The 18,092-nt window shown below is 38.7% G+C and overlaps 1 protein-coding gene across 1 annotated transcript in view; it reads right to left on the reverse strand.

The window, feature by feature from the left end:
- Positions 1-3,164: 3,164 nt before the first annotated feature.
- The window catches only part of LOC104268701 (phosphatidylinositol 4-phosphate 5-kinase type-1 beta), a 29,612-nt gene continuing 14,684 nt past the window's right edge, over positions 3,165-18,092 (reverse strand). Inside the window, exons 3-5 of the mRNA XM_009865426.1 lie at positions 10,401-10,518; positions 5,167-5,319; positions 3,165-3,482 (exon numbers count right to left, since the gene is read on the reverse strand). Of these exons, the coding sequence (XP_009863728.1) occupies positions 3,165-3,482; positions 5,167-5,319; positions 10,401-10,518 (589 nt within the window). The remainder of the gene's footprint in view (positions 3,483-5,166; positions 5,320-10,400; positions 10,519-18,092) is intronic.

An 18,092-nucleotide genomic window follows, 5' to 3' on the forward strand; every position in this document is an offset into this window, starting at 1 on the left:
AGGGCAGCAAGACTTTGGAACAAATTGCCCACAGACGTTGTGGATGACCCCTCGCTGGAGACATTCAAGGCCAGGCTGGATGAGGCCTTGAGCAACCCGGTCTAGTTGAAAGGCGTCCCTGCCTATGGCAGGGGGGGTGGGGTTCATTATGAGAGGGAGGTTGGATTAGATGATCTCTAAGGTTCCTTCCAACCTAAGACATTCTATGATTCTACGATTATTGTCAAGGATCCTATGGCTCAGAGACTTAAGACTTGCAATGGATGTCAGGGGCTTGAAGAAGAGATTCTACTGCTATATTAATGTAAAACTCTCACCACGGAAAATGTGGGCCCACTGCTGAGTGGGGTGGGAGTGATAGCAGACAAAGATCACAGCATGTGCCCACCACCTCCTCGGTCATCACCAGCAAGTGCTGCCTCTGCATTTAGTGACAGGACTTAAGAAGGAGAGGGGCTACAAGCTGGGCACATTTATATTAAAGAAGCAGGAAAAAACCCACATTTCTTACTGATTCTGATTGCAAATATGAACAAAGAAAATATAATCCAAATCTGTGCAACACAGAAGATAATTTCTTAGTCCTGAAATACTATCAATATACAAAGTTTCCTTTCTTTAATGAATTTTTAATTTCAGTGCCTATGCTAACTTTCTCACTTTGGAGTAAACGGAAAAGTCTTAAAGCCCTAAAAATAATGGTCAGTTATCACTCGCACTATGTAGCTATCCAAGTATCATATGGGCAGAAAAAAGCAGTGGCAAAAACTGATGTCCTGTTCCCAAAATGGATGGATTATCTCTCTTTTTAAAGGCAGTAGCACAAAGGAAGTAGTCAGATTCAAGCTCATTGGTTCAGCAAATTCAGCCGTGTGAAAGATAATGGTGTCTGCTCCCTTTCTTTTACAACAGGCAGCAAAGACTTCTTTGAACAGAAAAAACCGCCAGGTTTTTTCTAATGCATATAACATTCAGTGTGCATATATATATCTACAGACATACACTATACTACTGTATATATGTGTATTTATGTACACACATTGATTGTTTAAAGATAATTTTCTTTTAATAATATTAAGACTTAGCTGGACATTCAAGAATTCCAGACTAACGTTACAGTTGCCAATACAGGATTACACACTGAAAAAAATGACATTCAGTTCAGCAGTCAAACAATAAGTAGCAAGAATTTACCCACACTTCCAAAGAACCAGTAAGAGTCCTCTTTTATATGTAACAATTAAATGACTGATTCTTGGTTTTACTTTTCAGTCCAGCTGCCTCTTTTAGACTCCATTTATTACTTTCTATACAACAGAGTCCCCCAGGCTTTGACTGGGTAAGTAACCTTTGACAAGTGGGTGGATGCACAAAAGGGCATCCAGATCCCCAGATGTGACATACGGTTGCATTCTGCATCAGAGATAACACATGGCAGGAGCTCAGGAAACACTCACTGCAAGAGGCTACAGAAAGAACAATATGTGGTGTTAGATAAATGTCTCACGCTGAATATGCAGCTGAACATTAGGTCACCCAGTTTTACAACCCAAGCACAAGGCACTGCAGATTTCTGTGATGATTAAACAAAAAGTACTATTCATGTGCAAAAACAATGCTTTCCATCTTGCAGCACAGGTGGCATTCACACAACAAACTCTGAAATTCAGCATGCCTCTGCTATGTGATGAGTTCAGCCTACCCATTCTGCTGTTTTATCATGAAATTCTTAGGATTCCCCTTAGAAAAAGCCAATCTTTTCTTGGCACAAGCCCTAGGAATCCTGTGAAAGAGGCCTGGATAACTTTTCCTATTTTATATTTTTTTACCTTTGCTACAGAAAAAATTCCATCTCACATCAAATTCTCCCTGTCCACAAGAAGCACTGATTCCATTTACCAAGGCCCTCTCAAAGGTCAATGGTGGATATCCTTTCCCTTCCTTGAAAATGCTAAGCATTACCTTTCAGCTGAGGAAAAAATTATTTCACTTCAGAAATAAGACTGCTGCCACTACACACATCTCCCCCATTCAGCTTCCTAGCTCTTGTTAACTTACACAGAGGCACACTTACCGCAGCAGCACTGAGCTTGCAGCTCTACATACAGTTTACTGTATGAAACAACGGTACCATGTGGCTAATTGCGGCTCAGGAAAAAAAGAGTGAAATGTTCAAACTAATGGAAGTATGAAAAAATCTCAACCTCTACTGGACTACTTTTCTATATTAATCAGTATTTTCACAGATGCATTGGTATAATCCTGCATGTGCAGACAAATGCAGGGACAGCCGTGCAGAAAGGGATCTGAGGGTTGTGCTGGATGGTAAGCTCAACGAGTCAGCAATGTTCCTCAGTGGCCAAAATGGCCAGCCATGCCATGGGGTGTGTTAAGCACAGTACATTTGACTGGTTGAAAGAAGTGATTGTCCTACTATACTCAGAACTGGTGTAGCCTCACTTCAAGTCCTGTATGCATTTTTGGGCTCCACAATATGTGAAGGGTACAAAAATATCAGAATCTGTCCAAGGGAGGGCAACAAGGGAGGGTGACAGGGCAATTTGTGAGAGCGGATAAGCATATTTTATTTGTTCAACTTAGATAAAAAGAGACTGAAGGGCAATCTCTTTGCTGTCTAGAACTTCCTCATGACGGGGCAGAAAGCTTGGTGCTGATCTCTGGTACATGGTGATAGGATGAGAAGGAATGGCTTTACAATTCCATCAGGGAAGTTCAGATTGGATGTCTGGAAAATGTTCTTCAGTGAGAGAGTGGTCAAGCACCAGTTCACCAAGTTCACCAGTCCCAAGTTCACCAGGGAAGTGGTCATGGCCTCAAGCCTGTTGATGTTCAAGAAGTATTTGAACGATGCTCTTTTAGATTGGTCTTCAACTTTCAGATTGCCCTGTGTGGAGTCAGGAGTTGGACTCGATGACTCTCGTCAATTGCTTCCAACTCAGGATGTTCCATTCCATGATTATATGATCTCAGATCTCAACAGCTTAACTAAAATACTGGCTTCATCAGTGCATTGACTTCCATAGTTTTTCCTAATTAAATTGCATGGAAAAGGAATGGAGGTAAAACAACATACAGAGGCATATTCTGCTCTCTGTTTTGCTAGGATAAATCTAGAACAAATGAGAACACAGAAGTTTACATAGTCAATAATTTTTACTCACTCGACAATCTCGCTGTAGTGTTTTCATCAGTGCGCTGTGTGTTTCAGTGTCAAAATACAACCCTTCATGCATGTCTTGCAAAAAATCCAAGTCTTTGAATGTAGGATTGGACTTCTCCCTCTCTTTTCTTGATGCTCTCCGTTTGTATGTGGAACCTTTCAGGTCATATGTGAAATGCATTTTCAAGGCTCGTGGCAAAACATTGTTCATTACAACAATTCTAATATTAATGCCTCCTGACTGAACGCAGTACAGCCCATAAAATTTGGGTAGAAGAGTCCTTGGATTCTGGTTCAGATTCTAAAACAAAAAAGATACTGTTAAATATGCCTATTCAAATAAACTTCCATGCCTGAAATTTGTTGGTTTTTTTTTAATACCAAATGATTTTAACAAATGTCAAGAAAGCTGTGCTTGTTTTCTTCTATGATATAGTTTATTTCACTACTTGATTATCTTTGTGGTTCTGTATTTCAAAATGCTAGCATAAACACTGCTTTTTTTGCCAGGAACTTACACAGGCCAAGAGCAGAGCAACCGGCCTGCATTTATGCCAGATTTCTCCTTCCCACATCCCATGAAAGAGCAGCCTAGGTCAGACCTAAAAGCATCCTGAAGATTTAATTTATTTATTCTGACAAGAACAACCTTTGCATTCTACTAGCTGGAAGGATTTTGGGTCAAATGTATTTCTCATTACCGTAACTTGGATTCTAAAAAACAGAACCGCTAGCCCTATGAGGCTCTTCACACTGAAGGTTTGTGTCAAATGACCAAGTTGTTTCCACAGGAGTGTGAGGTCATAACAGAACCACAACTGAACATTAGAACAGAAAAGTGTAAACAAATCCAAATTCCACAACAAATAAAACATTAATAGGAGGGGATAAGAGAGGTGAGAGTGAAAATCCTCCTCCTGAATACAATTATTCTCAGGTTTTGGCATGAAAAAACAAGAAGGAGAAAAACTACTTCAAGTCTTAAATGATTATTAAGTCACAACATACAAATATGGGCATAAAATACTGTCACAAGGAATAATCACAGTAATTGAAGTTTTATATTTTGTAAACTCTTGCACACGGTAGCAGTGAGAATATAGCTCCCAGAAGAAAAGCAAAGTGGACTACTTGCAATAATTCAAGCATATACTGAGTTGATTATCATAATTAGAAACAACTAAAAAGGTACCTGCCACCATGAAACAAAAAGTGAATCCATATTACTTCACTGTAATAATGACAATAGTCCTCACTTTTAGTACAAGAAAGAGAGTAAATTTTCAAGGGTTTACTTAAGAAAGCAAAGCAAGAAAAGAAAGTCAGTCACAGGTCTAATACTCCAAAGTCCTGTATACCACCGAGAAGAATCTCTGTTCGCATGTACAAGTGGCTTTTGTTCTAAAAGGAAGAATTAAGTACTATATACATTTGATCAACAGTTGCCCTTTCTGATGACTTGACACACATAAAACAACACAAGCAACTTCGCAGTAGCCCTCAAAAAGCTCCATTTAAAAATTAAGTTTTGAATAAATTATATGTCATTACATGAGAAATGAAAATTAGAAGTAGTCCAAAAACAAAAGTGAAACTGTCCGGTCTTGTTTCTCTGTCCACTCTAAGTGAAATGCACAAAATTGAGAGGAAAAAAAAAAAAAAGCTGAATCAGAAATTCAGAAACTGTTTTGTTACTAGCTTATTAGAAGCCAGGTTTGGTATCAAATCAGAAGATGACATTCAGCTTCATCTTGAATGCTGAAAGAACAGCAGTTATTATCTTAAACATATTCCTGATGTGTATGTACTCTTTCTGATGGTGTCTGCAGTACAAAGTTGGAAGATAGGTAAAAAATGTCAAAAATGTTATGAAAAATATGGATAAAGCCAATGAAACATTAAAAGACAACAGATGAAACTGAATCTTCAGAAGTGTGACAAGAAACAGAAAAAATACAGGTAAAACATAGTTTTCAATTACTTACCATATAGTAACCTGGCAAGAGCTTCTGAAGAAATTCAGCCTCCTTGTGTTGAACTGTTTTAATGATGAACTCATCATCACTAGTTACAAAAAATAAGGACCCACTGGCACCTGGGTTGGATAACTCAATTAAAGGCTCACTGCAGATTGAGTACTGGAAGAGACAAAAATTCTTTTTTACTGCCAATGCATGCCTTACCCAAACGAAAGTCTAATACAAAGAACGGCAGGTTCAAAGAGGCACAGGAGAATCATGGAGCTTATCCTTTGGCCTTTAACTACAGAAACTCTATACTGTACAGCAAGCTGGGTCACAGTAATCTGGCCGTCTTTCACTCTATTTTGCCCAGGACACGCTGCACAACTGTGGAAGAGCAGTTGCCACCTGAGTCTATGGTCCCTCTTCACGTCCCGATCCACCAGTTGAACTTTCCCTAGAGTGAAACAAGGGATTGAGGTGGAGAGAGTCCATTGCCACACCGTTAGCATTCAAAATTCTGGAGTCAGAATCCTTAAAATGGCATTTTCACTCCAACTATTCACTTTTCACAGGCATTTATGGTTTCACAGCCATTTATGTGGTATAGGAAGATGTTAGACACACTGGGAGTAGAGATTTGTCACTGCAAACAAAAAGCTAAGTTCTCTTCTTGATTGAAACCATTAGCAGCTATACCAAGATTGTTGTCCTAATGTAATTTTCTCATTGAAAACTGCTTGAAACAGAGAAACTAAATACCATTAAGTAGTAAAAATTGGGTTTTGGAGGACCATTATTTTGGATGCATAGACAGGCTTCCTCTTCCACAAGGCATAATAATAATTACTATCATATTAAGGAGGAAAAAGACACTAAGGAGTACTCCTTACTAGTAGAACAAGAACTCACACAGAGGCTAATCTGTATGTGTTGAATCTCTGTTGATTCACATTCCATGCTTCATTCAAACTAAATGGAGAGAAGACATTAAGCTCAAAACCATAGAAAAACCTGTTTATATTAAACTCAAGAGCTTATTTAAAATACATTATCATTAAATTTCCATTCACACTATCGCTTCTTTTGTTATATATTATTAATTTTACACACTTGGAGACTTACTGTACAGTTCAATATTTTAGGCCTTCAGTCTCTGCAACGAACAAAATTACACAGGACACAAGTTGTGAGAGGTATAAGTACCCAGGAATTACTCTTAGCAGTGCACTATGTCTTCTGGTCCTCAGAACAAATGGAATAACTGTTTCAGTAACAAATATCTGTTTTATTGTGTCATTGTCTGAAATTACTTGAGCAATTCCACAAGACAAAATAGTTTTGTTTGTTGAAAACATCTTTCAACAAATTCAGTTGGAGTATTGCCACTGATTTCAGTGGGTGGTAACAGTAAAGTGATATATGAAAATCTAATAAGTGTGTTCTTCTGCAGGCATCTGAATTAAAGCAGCATGCTTCCTATGGGCTGCCTTAATGCATTTTCTTACACTGGGCCCAGGGATACTTTTGCATCCTATAAAAAAACTCCCTGTTTCTCTCCCTGCTTCTCCATTCAGTCTGCTCCAATTAATACGAGAGACCTTTCTTATTATTAATCTTACAGTTGCAATTGACCACAGACAGAATCGCAATACTAGTCTGTAATACCACAGACTTTAAGAGTAAATCAGCAGTTGTATTGCAATCCCTGCACTTTTCTTGCCAAAATACATAAAGCTTTATGAGTAATTGTCATTGTTGTAAGCATTTAAACCAATTATCCTAAACATTAAAGCTCAATAAAACAGTACTGCCTAAGTTCATATTATTAACCTACACTGTGTGTTGGTTATTGTACAGCTGAACTCATTCCTGCAAAATAAGTCTACCCACCAAGTGCTGCTACGCAAAAAGCCCAGCTATTTTTGACTGCATGCTTATGAAAGCTAAATGAAAACTGACAAGTAGGAAAATCCCCAAGCCACTGACAATTAAGTACTTAATGACGATTCCCTGCGAAATGCCAGTACTCCATGAGGTTCCCAGTGACAATTAATGGTACAGGCTGTCTAAATGTATTTACCCTCTGATCAACCTCTTTGGAAAAGGTGGACTATAAATCTTTAGAATTTGTCATTGCAAATTAATGGCGCAAATTCACGTGTTTAGTGTAATCTCTCTTCTTTTTACATTACTTTGCTTTCCCTTCAGCCACAGTTGGGCCATCACTTGGCCTATTGTTACAATAGAGTGTTTTAGAGACTGAATTGGAATTATGGTCACTGCATGACAGATCCAGATTTCACATAAACAGCAGTGACTGTTCAGCCAGAACTCTGATGTATCCTATTGGGAGCAAAATCTTAACCAGATGTTTTCATCATAACCAAACTAAAAATAGTTTCGGTTTATGATCACAGAACTTCTCTGACTACATCTGCCTCTAGACTGCAGAGGACCGCGACTCACTCTAATTGCAAAGCAGTGTCCCCTTAGAACCAGAAACAAAATAAGCAGGTTCTAACACACTTGCAGAGCAACTATAACCCTAACAATCACAACAAGACAGACTGAAATTCTAACTATATTTCACAAAAATACCTCTTTGTTGAAGTAAATCTGCTTTTGAATTTTGAAGGAGGTCCACTTAGTCTTGAAATTAGCTTCTCTAGCTACCCCTTTTTGTTGGAAACATACCATCACTGTCTTTTGCTGTGTCAAGAGGAAAAAGAATCTGCAACAAGGTCCCTTTAATGGGAATTTCCCAAAGGGATTAGTCATTTTGTAGCTAAACTGAGTGTCACAAATCTCTTAACAACAGCAAGCAACCTTTCCATAATTTAAACTACTGCAAATGTTTCCTTGGATGGAACAGAAGTTGCAGATGACAACAGCTTTACTCTAGGAACGACAGTCTTTTTAGCAGCTCACAACAGAGCCTGTATATTTCATCTTTCACCACATTCAAAAAAGGACATAGATAAATAGTGTAATACATAATGTCACCATTGTCCCACATGACATTCTTGTCTCTAAACTGAAGAGGCATGGATTTGACAGATGGACCGCTCAGTGAATAGGAAATTGGTTACACTCAAAGAGTTGTGGTCAATGGCTTGATGTCTGAGTGGAGATCAGTGATGAGCGGTGTTCATTCCAGGTCGGTATTAGGACTGGTGTTATTCTGAGGCAAAGCTAGACAAGCTGGATGGTTTGCGGCTGGCACTAAAAGGAAACATGACTGGGAAGCAATTGCCAGCAGGATGGAAGATTATCTACAGCTTCCAGATAACTATGATACACGTACTTCTGAACCTGGAAAGTGGGCTTGAGCACATCCTCAGCATGTTTACCAATGAAGCCAAGCAGTGTGGTGCAAGAGGGAAGGGATGCCATTCCCTTGACAGGCCTGAGAGTTGAGCCTGTGTAAACCTCATGAAGTTCAGCAAGGTCTTGCACCTGGGTCAGGGCAATTCCAAACACAAATACAGGCTGGGCAATGAGTGGATTGAGAGTAGCCCTGTGCAGAAGGACTCGTGGGTGTTGGTGGATGAGGAACTGAATATCAGCAGCAATGCGCACTTGCAGCGCAGAAAGTCAAAAGAATTGTGACCAGCAGGTCAAGGCAGGTGACTTTCCCCCTCTTCTCTGCTCTCCAGAGACCCCACCTTTGGTACTGCATTCAGCTCTGGGGCCCCCAACATAAAAAGGACAGGGACCTATTAGAGAGTGTCCAGAGGAGGGCCACAAAGATAATCAAAGGGCTGGAGCACCTCTCCTACGAGACTGAGAGAGTTGGAGTTGTTCAGCCTGCAGAAGAGGAGGCTCCGGGCAGACCTCAGAGCGGCCTTCCAGTACATGAAGAGGGCCTACAGAAAAGAAGGGGAGGGACTCTTCATTAGCAAGTGTAGTGGTAGGACAAGGGATAATGCTTTCAAACCAAAATAGGGTAGATTGAGATTAGATGTTAGGAAGAAATTATTTTCTGTGGGGATTGTGAAGCACTGGAACAGGTTGTGCAGAGAAGCTATGGAAGCCTCATCCCTAGAAGTGTTCAAGGCTAGGCTGGATGAGGCTTTGAGCAACCTGGTCTACTAGGAGGTGTCTCTGCCCATGGCAGCAGGGTTGGAACGAGATGATCTTTAAGGTCTCTTCTAATGCAAACCATTCTATGATTCTGTGATTTATAAAACTCCAACCCAACTGTACTTACCTCCTACCGACAACTATAATTCAAAGGAATGATCTGTTTTCATACGTAATGTCATGACGGCTAATAATACAAAATCCATACATGGTATACATCCAACCTATATAAAAGCAAACCAGCTAAGTTTTGATTTTAGGCTTGTTGTCCAAGAAGGGAAGAAAACTCTTGTAACACCCTTTAACACAGCAGAAGTCAGTGAAATAATACATTAAGTAACATTTCAGCACCATTCAATCAAATTTTATTTTTCACTCATTTAATCTTTTTCAATTTTTTTTTGGTTTTAAAGAAACAATAATAAGGGAACAAAGAGATCTAAAAAACTCATTTGAAAGAAGTTAACAATAAACCTCTGGCATATAAAATCATTAATTTGTTTTGGGACTCTGGTTTGCTGGGTGGACCAGAATGAGACAAACATCTAGAAAAGAATCCAGATCTTTGCTTTCACACTACCCTTCCAAATGCAGTACAGGAGAAGTGAAACAGTGGATCTTCATCCCTGGCAGTGCACAAAGTGGTTCTACCAAGTAAAGACTGCTTTTATGAAAGCAGCAAATGCATCACTTTTTTTTCCTCAACTAAACATCTAAATAAGTAAGTCTTCAAACTATAAAATTCAGAGAACAAAGGAGATACTCCAAAATGCTTCTTTTTCAGCCCACCATCCACTTTTATGGAGGCTAAACTGGAGTATTTGCAGACGAACTATTAATGAAGTGAATAAATAACACAAGAGCATTTTTTTAGAACTGAATTCATAGAAGTCACGCAAGTACTCCTTGTAACTTCTCTAGAAACAATGACCTGAATTAACAGTAAGTCAACTTAGTCTCGTCAATTATCTAGGCAGGTTTTTACAGGAATCTTTTCAAAGATGAAGAACTGAAATTTTCATAAGCCAATAAAAACATTCACGAGTTAAAAACCACTCTACACACCAAATTTACTACCCATTTGGGCACCATCAAAACATCATCTTCTGTCACTATGAAACTAGTATACATGATAATAATTTGTAACTCAAAGGAAAACTGCAAGCTCTTACCAAGTAATCATCAGGCTTGATACCAAAAAGTTCTCTGAAATAGCGGAAGGCAAGAGGTGCATACGTCTTAAATCTGAAGTCAGGGTAATGATGAGCAGGGGTGAGATTGCTTCCTTCACTGTAAACAAAAATAAAAATAAACCAAAACAAATTATTGCTGAGCAATTTTTAGCGACTTCCATCTCGTAGCTAGTTTTACCATAAAGCTGCCTAAATCAACCATTGGCCTTCTGAGACAAGAGTCATAAATGCAGATACACCTCCTTATCATGACTGATGAGAGTAGCAGAAATGCCTGCAAAAGACAGAATGCTGCCAGTGGATTCCTTCCTCTAACCCTAAAGCAAATTACTCTTTTCATGACTCATGTCCATTTGCCTGAAGATTGTGTTTAAACTAATGCTACCACTTCTGATACTACTCCAAGGTAAGCCAGTTCTAACTGCTTACTGGCACAGGATGGGTTACCCCCACCTCATGTAAGCTCTTGCAAAATTTTGGAAGTCGATGCAGCAAAACGACTTCACACTAGCTTGATGACCTGAACTGGTCTGCAGGAGAGTCAGATGGATATGAATGACAGCATAAACACATAGGGCAGAACCATGCGGCCAGAGCAGTGGAAAGGAAGCAGGATTATGCATGTTTTTCAGTGGCAGCAACACTGATTGCCTCAGCCTTACTAATAAAATGGCACACTCAGTCTCTTCTGCAGGCCAAATGCAGTTATTGATATCCTCTTTCCTTCGTGCTAGTACAGTCCACAACTGGGAATCTACTCCGGCTTTGCTGATCTTAAAGTGGCTTTTAGTCTGCCTAACCTAAACTAGCACTAGCTTTACATGCTCAGTTGGTTAAATAGGAATTCTAAAGGATGCAGACCCTTTGGGGAACTCTGGAAAATGGTATGCAGTTATATGCAAGATACAGATTCAAACCAGAAGTACAGACAAAGACTACTAGGGTGATCAGCCCAGAAGATGGTCCTTTTAAAGCAAAAAAATAATTAAGAAAATAATTCACTCTAGCCTTCTGAGCTCTTTCCTTGTTTAACACTTATGATCTCACTGTATTTTTAGGCTGCAGTTGTATGAGTCTTTAGATATATATAGTACATAATTTAAGCTAAAGGAAGAGGTCAGCAGTGAAACACTGCCAGAAGAAAAAATAACACAAAAACTGTCTGTGGATTAATTTATGACGGAAACTAAAAGGCTTTTAAGTGGAAGAACAAAGTTCTACATTATGATTTCAGTACAAACAAGAACAGCTTTAAGACAAATTTTGGTGAGTCTCTCAATGATAAATGAGTACAAAATCCAAGACTTGACACAGTGGCCAAAATCAGCTCTTGTAGCACTTTTTTACTTATTTACTCTGACAAAATTATTCAGAAATGTAGCACGTACCTCTACATTTGGCAACAGGAATATCCAAAGTATACAAAAAAAATTTAAAAAATAATAAAAAAGAAAAAAAGCTAATAATTCACAGACATGAAAAGGAATAAACCGCAAGCAATATTCCTGCAAAGACTAAATTATACAATGAAAGTACTTAAGAGCTTTGATCCTGTACTATCAATGCTTGTCATAAGAATGTCACCTTCCATTAATAACAACTCAATGACAGAAGTCTGCTCAACCCACCTAGCTGCCCCTGCATGCATATCACCAAAACCCAACAGAACTGAACTGGTGCTACTTAAACAGTGTGATCTGGTGAACAAGCATCCTCAGTCTCCAGAAATGCATATGTTTCAGTCTCCTGAATAGGAGATGAAAGGAGGGAAAAAACCAACTTGGTTTCTGCCTGGAAATCACAAAAAAAAAAAAAAAAAAAAAAAAAGACGGGTGTGGATGACAAAGGATACATAACTTTAGAATACTGCTGCTTCTTGGAGTGCTAAACCACATGGTTAGCAGTTAGTGAAGGCTGCATAGTCCTAACGAACTAATCTGATCACTCTATGGTCTACCATATTGCAACTCCAAGGTATTAAAATCAAATCCACATGTATTTTACTCTTCCATTATACACTAGAAAATGAAAATCATTAGGATTCTAAACCGAATATTGTAGATGGTGGTTTTTCTTCACAATAAGATTGGCTGATGCTTTCTCTTACAAAGTCTTTCAGATGCTCAGAACACTGCCAGTCTTGTCTAATATTAAGTTTTATATATCTGGATGCATAGTGTAATTTTCCTCTCAGGTAGTTTAGGTCACAGGTCTAATGAAAAAAAATAAATAAAAAGGAAGAATACAGGCTTGAAATACCAGCTTTAATTCTGACAATCTTGAAGAACTCAAGTTTCTGTATCAGAATCATGACAAACAATATAGGCTTTGGAAAGATTAAGAAGCAGTTGTAAATTTATGAGTTATTTTAATAATCTTGGCTGTAAGACAGCACAAACACAAAAGGTAGGTAAGCACACACACAAAAAAGAGAGATTAAGCTTACTGTGCAAGTTTGCTTTAATACTTAAATTTTAGATTTCTAACACATCTAGAAATGACAGTATGTATTCCTTAACCTGACTCTTGGTAAATGTTGAGGGTTGATTTGAAGTGTAGGGGTACAATATCAAACTAAAAATGAACTAAAACTAATTATATTTTTAATGGCTAATCCTATGGCTCAAAAACTTTGCTAAACAAGACACCTAGACACGTTTCTTGGTAGCTCTTCTTTACTACGGCCTCAGCCTGGTAGGATGTAGTCAGGAGACAGCACACCTATCTGAAGAGGCAGAGAAGGCTAGCTGCATCTCTTGGTAGCAAGCCTTTTTCTCAGAGCAATGTTAACAGGCTCTTATGCAGCTGTTAACAAAAGAAATAGTTACACTGTAATCATGGGCCCACATTCACCCTTCTTGTACATTTTGTTAAAAAAGCAAAGAGGAGGACCACTTCAGTTCTCTCATGTGAAACCAACTCTTTTTTAAACCTTAAGATCTAAATAAAACAGCTAAGATTAAATGCTACAATATCAAAAACTAAAGAGTATCCAATCTCAGTTTCAACGTTCTTGGATAAAGCTGCTCTTTTACAACGCATAAAAATGTGTTTAAACTCTACAAACTGCATACACACTGAGAAATCAGGTAGTGCTTTGGTGTATTGACTTCCCATGTATCTTTTCAGGACAGCAATTGTTTATCACGTGATAGAAGCAGGTATTAGAGCTACCTGTAAAAACAGATGTGTATTTGTATTTTGCATACTTTGGGATGAAGTCCAGTGGCAATATCCTTATTTGTCACTGTATGTTTTCCTATACTTTCCATTACTATATTCTATCCTAAGCAGTTCCCCATCAGGCAGCTTTGAAATACAACCATGAACAGTAAATATCTTCAAAACAGTAACAGCTGAATACACAGTCATTTTCTTAGGATGATGATGACACAAATATTTCACAAACAAATGGAGATGCCATTAAGGAATCTTCAAATACTTTAACAATAGTTTAAGTACGTCTACATAACTACAGAAGTATCCAGGTTATCACAGGTTTACCAAGAATTTGACAATAATAGAAGCAGCTAAGACCAGAATACATAACATACATGTTTTTGTATTTGTTGCCACAGTATCCTGGTTTCGAGTACTATCTATTCTGCAAACAGAAACTACTTCCTCCTATCTGTGCTACCATTCTACTCACAAACCATAAAATGTGTTTCAGAGCTTGGGCCATCCTGTTCATCTCTACAACCAGAGCACCAAAGAGCAGCAACACTTTATCAAAGGTTTCAGGCCACTTTCTTATCTGTCTTGTGAAACTGCCCAGCTAGAAACAAATACAGCGGCATAAGTTACATAACAACTAAGTGTAACTGTGAATATCTGAGTACTATTCACACTAAGCTTATGGAGCATTCTTTAATTACAAAGACATTACTTAGCCCACCAGGTAGCCTATGACACAGGTTTCACAAAAAAAAAAAAATATTTCCAAGGGCAAGTGTCACTCTTCTTTGTTTTTCTAAATCGGACCTTAAAAACACATCAGAAAATAGCACACTTCAGTTTTAGATGCAGGCTAAAACCCAGACTATCGTAATATAACACTAAGCTTTGGACATTAAATAGCAGAAAGCATTGAATAATCTTTTATTAGCATCACAAGAAAGCAATTTGTAATTGAGTCTGTTCACTGTACAGATGACCGTAGCTCCAGGGTGCATAGAGGTCAACAGTATCTAACACATTTACTAGTTAAATTAGAAACCACAGCAAGTGTTACCAATATGCAGGGTCTAGACCCTGAAAATGAAGCATTTTGGTAAGGGAAGCACACAGGACTGATTAACAGCTTGCTGCAAAAAGGTCAAACTCACAGTTGCACTTAACAGCAGTCTCCATCTAAGAAAACAGAGAGATAGAGCGTGAAACATACTGCCTTGCTTCGAATCCTCTGCATTTCTGAAGCTGCATACAACTGACTAGCCAAAGTTAGCTGACAGATCGGAGCAGCTTCTGTTAGGCTTACCAAGCATCATCACCAAAAATGTGCCTACTGGAACCACTCAGCAAACTGCCCAACACTGCCCACCCACAAGCAGCTGCATGGCCCCATGGTTCGGCAATCAGCTCAAGCCACCACTGCCTTACACAGCCAGGTTTATCAGCTTAGCAATGAGCCCTTCAAACCATGGCCACATTACCTGGACCCAGATCCTCACCTGAATCAAACCACTCAGGGAACCAGACAGAGACTTAGGCACTGTATCACTCAAATCAATTGGGTCACTGTAGATGGCAGTTGTTTCTCTGTCCAAGGAGCCCATTTACATAGCGCCACTTACATTCAATCTGAACAATGGCTCTCAATGAACTCATTTATACCAGTCCCTGGAACTACCTCACTTAACTCCCCAAAACAACATATTATAAACTCCTAGGCAGCCTGAAGAGAAAGGGACAAAAAGTATGCCACAATGTGAAGCAGAAAGCAACAAAGGCACTTCCCCACCCCCTTCACCACAATTTGTACAGGAAAACAAGCACCTTTGCAATTCAAATCCACCCACTGTACAGAGATACCTGTAATTCACTCAAAGTAATTTCCTGAAATATACACCTAAACAAATCTGGGTGAACTCTGACCAATTTAATCCAGTTACAAAGTAACTCTGCATCAGACATAACCTGCAATCCATGGAGTTACTCCTGATTTACATCATTAGCTCCCTCAATAAGCAGAGCAGTTGTTCAGTTCTGAACTGACTCCTCTTTTTCCCTGGCATTTTTCTCCCTTCTTCATGAATCTTGAACACCATTGGAAGTGTTTTGCTGAAGTTACCAAAGCTGAAGTACAGGTGGTACTGAGGTTTATTGCAGGGGCTGAGAGATACACAGAGACTATTCATCTCCTGCAACTGATAAAATTTACAAACAACTGTTAACCATTTCCCCCTAACAATAAAAAGGCACAGATAACTCCATTCTGTTCGCTGGTGCACAGGCTGCTGTTCTGCTGCATTTCTCCTAGCTCAGGTGTATTTTATCACTGCCACCATAACCACAGGCCTGTTGCTGTTAGAGCAGCAGGTGCGTATGACTTCACAAAACACCTCTCTGGCTCGATGCCAGACCCAGGTGAGGTATAGTGGATCCAGGGAAAACATGGGAGCAGGGTGGAGCAGGACAGCGTGCAAAGTGGCAGGTTGCTGTGTGCGAAGTGGCAGGTTGCTGTGAACTGGACACAATGAAGGGGAAATTCAGCTAATCCACAAGCTGGAGTTCCTGCTGAATCACGCACGCCCAAAGCAAGTGGAAAAATGCTGCTCCTTGCCTTGTAAGCACCTGCTTTCAGCACCACACTTGCTGCACTGTCGGGTTCTCCTCCATCTCCAGACATCTGGCAAAGGTCTTCCTTAACCTGCGCTTGCTCCAGGGTGCTTTGAAGTACAGATCAACCTACTGGACCTGCTGGTGTGACCAATTTCAATAACTGCTTTCAACCCAGACCAATCCAAGGTTTGGTGGGGAAGTCATTAAATTAATGACTTTTAACAATGCTGCCTTCACATGTAAGTAGCATCCCAGGAAAAAGAAGAGCACCTGAGATGTACCTTGGAAGTGCAGCTCTATCTGGAAAGAACATCCAAGTTTCACTTTTTACCTCCGACTACAGCAACAAATCTACGTAACGATATGACTCAGGAGTGATCCACATAATGCCAACAGGAAAGATTAAATGTCCAAACAGTCTCAAGCAGTAAGAAAGAAACACATTCCATTATGTGCAATCCTAAATTATTACAATTTATGCAAAGTAACACGAATTTGGATTTAAACCGTTTTAGATAAATGAATGTGTGTGTTGTATCAAGACACAGGAAAGACCTTGAATTTGATATTTCTGTGCATTAGCATAAGAAATCAATGATCATGGCTTTAATAGATTGTTATGGATAGTAAACTTTTAGTTTTACTCAGAAGGTTATCAGCATCTGCTCTTTATACAGCGGCGTTTCATTACCATCAAGATGACTCACTGTCATACACTCCTGCTTACTAGACAGATATGCAAAAAAAAAGCCATGCAGCTCCATTAATTTCATTGTTTATTTTTCCTCATATGTTTTATTTATTTACAGAAAACTGTCCAGAAATGCGCTACTAATGCTTTTATAATAAATTTTAGGTTAGTACAACAGGTACTCCTTCTGACTTCGTTTTCTTTTTAAGCCAAGAAAGATCTCTCATAGCCCTCCCTTTAAAACAACACAAACCAGAGATATCTCATTTCTGACTGTACATGCATTTAAGTTTCAAAGGAGAGAAAACACATGCAATGCTATGGACTACAAAGCATTTTTTCACTTGTTACTTTTAAACTACACTTAAAAAAAAGAAAAAAAGATTTTTTTCCAAAACTCTGCTATGTAATAAAAGAGTTTTGCATGTATGTTTCATTTAATTTCCATAAACAACCTACTATAGCAGTCAAAAAAAATACAGAAGTCTGCATCACTATTACAGTCACAGGTTTCACAAATATGAGGCTCACTCCATTTTTCAGACTACTAAAGACTTTGTTACCTGATACACAAATTTCTTAGCTGTAGTTTGGTTTTTTAAACCAAATTTTGTGATTGCTGTATATGAAAACTTGTCTATATTTACCTAATCTACAAGAGAAGGACTACAATACTATGCACAAACCCCACAGTAAACACCAGAACAAGGATATGAATACCTTGAATTACTAAGAACTAAAGAATCTAACATAAAACTTCATTTCACATGAGAAATAAATTTTCTTCTCCTTAAAGTATATCTCAGTTCAGAGGAAGGAGTTCAATCAAGCAAATTTACATGAGGATAGAACAACTTCAAAGTGCCTGCAATTTTGTACATTGTCAGTTTAACATTTGCACGATAACACTATTTTTTAAGGATATTTAAGGATTTTTTAAGGATTGTAAATTACTAGGAACAGTTTATGAAGTAGCATTCAAATTTCACATTAAAAAATTCTGAAAAACTCACAGAAAATATTCCCAAAACCAGCCAACACATAGCATGTCCTTGCAGAAACAACAGGCACAACTCATACTTAGCACTTCTACGAACACAGACAACACAGAACGGAGTAAGTCATCCTGGTTTCAAAACACATTTTTCTTAAATCTTCTTTGTCCGTTCATAGAATATGCAACTTGGAAAAGTTAC

Source organism: Apaloderma vittatum, unplaced genomic scaffold (genome assembly GCF_000703405.1).
Source record: "Apaloderma vittatum isolate BGI_N311 unplaced genomic scaffold, ASM70340v1 scaffold16902, whole genome shotgun sequence".
In the NCBI taxonomy this organism is placed as follows: Eukaryota; Metazoa; Chordata; class Aves; order Trogoniformes; family Trogonidae; genus Apaloderma; species Apaloderma vittatum.